The sequence below is a fragment of the Triticum urartu genome, chromosome 4A, assembly GCF_056163025.1.
Source record: "Triticum urartu cultivar PI428250 chromosome 4A, HENAU_Tu73, whole genome shotgun sequence".
Classification (NCBI taxonomy): Eukaryota; Viridiplantae; Streptophyta; class Magnoliopsida; order Poales; family Poaceae; genus Triticum; species Triticum urartu.
In genome coordinates, this window is record NC_141876.1 from 561,459,527 (window position 1) to 561,465,254 (window position 5,728).

At 45.0% G+C, this 5,728-nt stretch overlaps 1 protein-coding gene across 1 annotated transcript; it reads left to right on the top strand.

The window, feature by feature from the left end:
- Positions 1 to 1,124: 1,124 nt before the first annotated feature.
- On the top strand, positions 1,125 to 5,125 carry LOC147976628 (uncharacterized). The gene is made up of 4 exons (XM_087520924.1): positions 1,125 to 2,046; positions 3,259 to 3,323; positions 3,381 to 3,671; positions 4,787 to 5,125. Exons 1-4 carry the CDS (start codon positions 1,125 to 1,127, stop codon positions 5,123 to 5,125), a joined length of 1,617 nt encoding a protein of 538 aa, XP_087377050.1.
- The last annotated feature ends 603 nt before the right edge of the window (positions 5,126 to 5,728 follow it).

A 5,728-nucleotide genomic window follows, 5' to 3' on the forward strand; every position in this document is an offset into this window, starting at 1 on the left:
TTTAGGTGACACAGACGGGCATTTAAGACCCTTGTCCCCTGCCGTCAGGGTTAGGTATGATACACTGTAGCAGGTAGCTGTACCTACCGCAACACCTTTCCATTTTTACCCTTTGCCTCCGTTGCCACCTGTTGGTGACCCCTTGAGCATATAAAAGGAGGCCCATGCGCAACGTAGAGGGGGGTTAGCTAGCTCAGATACACTCACGCTCGGTCTCGTTAGCTGCTGGTGTGTACTGTAGCACTCCGCGCTCCCGAGCAAGAAATCAATACAAACCACAAAGCAGGAGTAGGGTTTTACGCATCCGTGCGGCCCGAACCTGGGTAAACCGCTCGTGTGCTTCGCCTAGATCCGCTCTTTGCACGATCTCCGCCCCCGCCGAACCGAAAGGGACCCGGTCCGCCGGTCCCATAGGTGCCCGTGGATCAGTACCCCGGCACCATGGGGAAGAAGATGCCCCGGTCACACGTGCCGAGCTGCAACGATTCGAGAACAACTTACTCCAAGCCATGGAAAGGATGCTTCACGAGCGTCCTCTAGCAGGTGGTGATAGGGTTCGACACCGACAACACCCTATTGATCCACTTGAGGAAGTTGGTGATGAGAATTCTGTGCATGCAGCTGTTGACGGTGACTTGGAGGATGATAACAACAGCCATGGTGGACATGTGGCTGCTGCTCGTGGGCGTGGTGCTGCTGCTCATGGAGGGCAGCGAGGAGGACAACTTCGAGGGCGAGGCCATGGTCCTCGTGGGCACTACTATGACCCTCATGAGCATGTTCCTCGTGGTCATGGAGATGATTTTGATGATTATGATGGTGTCCCATACCGTCGTGCTGCTGAAGATGGGCGTCGTGCAGAATGTCATGATTGAGATGAAATGGCAAGAATCAAGTTGCACGTCCCCATGTTCACAGGAAAGGAAGACCCCGATGCATATTTTGATTGGGAAGAGCAGTGTGATCAGATTTTTCGTATCCATAACCTTGCTGATCCAAAGAGAATCAACCTTGCTTGTGTTGAGTTTTCTGGTTACGCACTCACTTGGTGGAACCAACTCCAAGAAAATCAGCTGTTGCTAGGCCGTGACCACATTGACACTTGGGAAGAGATGAAACAAGCCATGAGGCGAAGGTTTGTTCCTTCGCAATATCAAAGAGATCTCCGAAATAGATTGCAGCGCCTCAGCCAAGGTATGCGCACGGTGGATGAGTACTACAAAGAGATGGAATTGTTGCTGGTTCATGCTCGTATTCATGAAGATGAGGAGTCAAAGATGACAAGATTTCTGCATGGTCTCAACAATGAAATTTCAGATTTTGTGGAGATGTTTCCCTATAACACTCTACAAGATATTTTGGTGCAAGCAAAACGCACGGAGAGGAAGGTGCAGCGGGGTGGTCATGGACGGATATCTCATAGCCGCACCACCACACCATGGCAAAGGTTGCAGCCAAGTGCCTCTCATGGTGGTTCTCAGTTTCAGCATACTTCACACCCTACCACCACCCGACGAACAGCGGCTTCATCGGCATCATCACCGTCTCCTAGGAATGTTGACAAGCGTGCTCCTTCTGCTGCTGGAAGTACTTCTAACCCCACGGCTATACCATCATCTCGAAGCCGAGATATTGAGTGTTGGAAGTGCAAAGGGCATGGTCACATTTCTTCTGAATGTCAAAACAAGAGAGTTCTCTTTGTGAATGAACAACTTGAATGGGAATCTGAGAGTGAGCATGGAGACAATGGAGCATTGGGTGATCATGAGGATGAAGAGGGCGAGAAGAGTGGTTGTGATATTCAGGCCGACATGGGAGATTGCTTTGTTTCTCGTCGTGTGCTTAGTGTTAATGCAGCTAGAGAAGAGAAAGGGCAGCGACATAATATTTTTCACACTCGTGGCACCATCAAGGACAAGGTTTGCAAAATTATTGTTGACAATGGCAGTTGCAACAACATTGCAAGTTCAGATTTGGTAGAGAAGTTGGGACTGAAACAAAGAAGGCACCCAAGTCCATATAAGATGCAATGGCTCAATGATTGTGGTACACTTCGAGTAAGCAACATTGTCACCGTTCAGTTTTTCATTGGAAAGTACCGAGATCAAGTGGAATGTGACGTGGTGCCAATGCAAGCATGCCAATTGCTGTTGGGAAGACCTTGGTTGTATGATCATGATGTGCAAATCAGTGGCCGTACTAATCGTCTATCATTCCAATACGAGGGAGAGCGCATATCTTTGCTCCCTTTGACACCCGAAGAAATATTGGTGGATGATCTGAAAAAGAAAGAGAGAGTGAGCGAGAAACACTTGAGTGACATCCACCAACATAGTGAGCGACAGAATCCAAAGCCAAGTAAAACCCCACAGCTTAAATTGTCCAAGACATGGGAAAAACAGGGATTAGTTATGATGGCTAGGAAAAGGGACATGAGAGAGTTGAGAGAACCCAGTTCCGTGTTCTTTGTACTTTTGTACAAGGACAATTTTCTTTCTACTAATGAATTAACCTCCACCACTCCTAGTGTTGTTGTTGAAATGTTGAAGGGGTATGAAGATGTGTTCCCCAAGTAGATACCACCAGGGCTGCCACCACAAAGAGGCATTGAGCACCAAATTGATTTGGTACCAGGAGCCCCATTGCCGAACCGACCACCATACCACACAAACCCGGAGGAAACCAAGGAGATTCAATGACAAGTTGAAGGCCTACTAAACAAAGGTTATGTAAGGGAAAGTCTCTCTCCTTGTGCTGTACCCGTTCTTTTAGTACCAAAGAAAGATAGATCTTCCCGAATGTGTTGTGATTGTAGGCCTATTAACAACATCACCGTGAGGTATAGGCACCCAATACCTAGGCTTGATGATATGCTTGATGAACTTAGTGGTGCCACCATCTTTTCTAAAATTGACTTGCAAAGTGGCTACCACCAAATAAGAATGAGAGAGGGTGATGAATGGAAAACTGCTTTCAAAACAAAATCTGGTTTGTATGAGTGGTTAGTTATGCCATTTGGATTGACAAATGCACCTAGTACCTTCATGAGATTGATGAATCATGTGCTTAGAATGTTCATTGGCAAGTTTGTGGTTGTTTACTTTGATGACATCCTGATTTATAGCAAAACTTTGGATGAACATGTTGAACACATTCGGTGTGTGCTTGCTGTTCTAAGAGAGGATAAATTATATGCTAACAAGGAGAAGTGCACATTTTTCATAGAAAAAGTTGTGTTTCTTGGCTTTGTTGTTTCAGGTCAAGGTGTGGAGGTAGATGAGGAGAAGGTCAAGGCCATCCGTGAGTGGATGCCTCCACAAAATGTAAGCCAAGTATGAAGCTTTCTTGGCCTTGCTGGTTTCTACCGTCGGTTTGTGAAGGACTTCAGCACCATTGCTGCCCCAATGAATGAGCTAACCAAGAAAGACGTTCCCTTCAAGTGGGCAAATGCACAAGAGAAGGCCTTCCAAGAGCTGAAAGAAAAATTGACATCTACACCATTGCTTGCACTACCCAACTTTGGTAAGACTTTTGAGATTGAATGTGATGCAAGTGGTGTGGGTATTGGAGGCGTGCTAATGCAAGAAGGTAGGCCTATTGCATATTTTAGTGAGAAGCTAAGTGGTCCAACTCTAAATTATTCAGTTTATGACAAAGAATTATATGCACTTGTGAGATCTTTAGAGACATGGCAACATTATTTGTGGCCTAAAGAGTTTGTGATACATTCCAACCATGAATCTTTAAAGCACCTTAGGGGTCAACAAAAACTGAACCGTAGACATGCAAAATGGAGTGAATTCATAGAATCTTTTCCCTATATTGTCAAGTACAAGAAAGGAAAAGATAATGTTGTTGCCGATGCTTTGTCTAGATGCCATATTTTACTCTCACAACTTGATACTAAAATTCTTGGGCTGCAAAGCATCAAAGAATTGTATGCCAATTACCCATATTTTGCTGAACCACACTCAAAGTGTAGTGAGGGGAAAGGTTGGGAAAAGTTTCACTTGCATGATGGGTTCTTGTTTCGAGCTAACAAATTGTGCATCCCAGATTGCTCTGTTCGTTTGTTGCTTTTGCAAGAGGCTCATGCTGGTGGTCTCATGGGACATTTTGGAGCAAAGAAAACTGAGAGTGTGCTGATTGACCATTTCTTTTGGCCAAGGATGAGGCGTGATGTTGAGCGCTACATACTACGTTGTGAGATTTGCCGCAAAGCTAAGTCACGTTTAAACCCTCATGGACTTTATACGCCCTTATCCATTCCTAGTACACCTTGGGAAGACATTTCTATGGATTTTGTTCTTGGATTACCACGCAGTAAGAGGGGGAGTGATTCAGTTTTTGTGGTGGTTGATAGGTTTAGCAAGATGGCTCATTTTATCCCGTGTCATAAGAGCGATGATGCTTCACACATTGCTGATTTGTTTTCAGGGAAATCGTGCGGCTACATGGAGTACGACACACTATTGTTTCAGATCGTGACACCAAGTTTCTGAGCTATTTTTGGAAAACGTTGTGGGCAAAGCTAGGGACAAAGCTTCTCTTTTCCACTACATGTCACCCACAAACGGATGGACAAACTGAAGTTATCAATCGCACGCTATCCATGATGCTGAGAGCAGTTTTAAAGAAAAAATTGAAGATGTGGGAAGAATGTCTCCCCCACGTGGAGTTTGCATACAACAGGGCAGTACATTCGACCACTAAATTTTGTCCTTTTGAAATTGTTTATGGTTTCAAACCTGCTGCTCCCATAGATCTTTTGCCTTTACCATTGCAGGAGCGAACCAATCTTGATGCAAGTAAGCATGCTGACTTCGTGAAGAAAATTCATGAGAAGACCAAGGAAAATATTGAGAAGATGACTAAACAATATGCAAAACGAGCAAACAAGGGAAGACAGAAGGTGTTGTTTGAAGAAGGTGATCTTGTGTGGGTACACCTGCGGAAGGATCGTTTCCCAGATCAACGCAAATGCAAGTTGCAGCCACGTGGAGATGGTCCATTCAAAGTTCTTGCGAAGATCAATGACAATGCCTACAAGATTGACCTTCCGATGGATTATGGTGTTAGTCCATCTTTCAATGTGTCCGACCTATCTCCATACTTTGGACCATAAGAGTCGAGGACGACTCCTCTTCAAGAGGGGGAGGATGATGAGGGCACCACAACCACCGACAAGTCTCCAACAATTATAGGTCCAATCACAAGAAGTCGCGCCAAACAAATAAGTGAACAGGTGAACGCTAGCTTAAGTTTACCTTGTAACCTTGATGACACAACTATGCTTTCATCTCCATTGTTGTTGGTTGAACTTAGGTATAACATGGAAGCAATCCAACAACCTATGAGCTCTTGAAGCAACCGCTTTGGAGGAACAAGTTTGGAGAAAACAAGTTTCAAGTGAAGCTGATGCTGTCAGTTTTTACCTCTGATGTTTTGGTGCGGCACACCCATATTATGGAGAGACGGGGCCATAGGGGTACATCAACAGAAGCTACATCAAATTATCTTTCCAATGCAAAAAACCTCACATCATTTGGAGTTGTGAGTCAAAAGTTCTAGTCATTCTCGTGGAAGGTGTCCAGACTGTTAAGACTTCGCGAATTTCCGAGGAGCTCTGCAACAACTCCCAAACTTGACTGCTTATTCACCCAAGGAAGCCATGCAAACCTGCTTACTTTTGAAACCATTTTCACACCTATCTAAGGGGGGTTTTCCC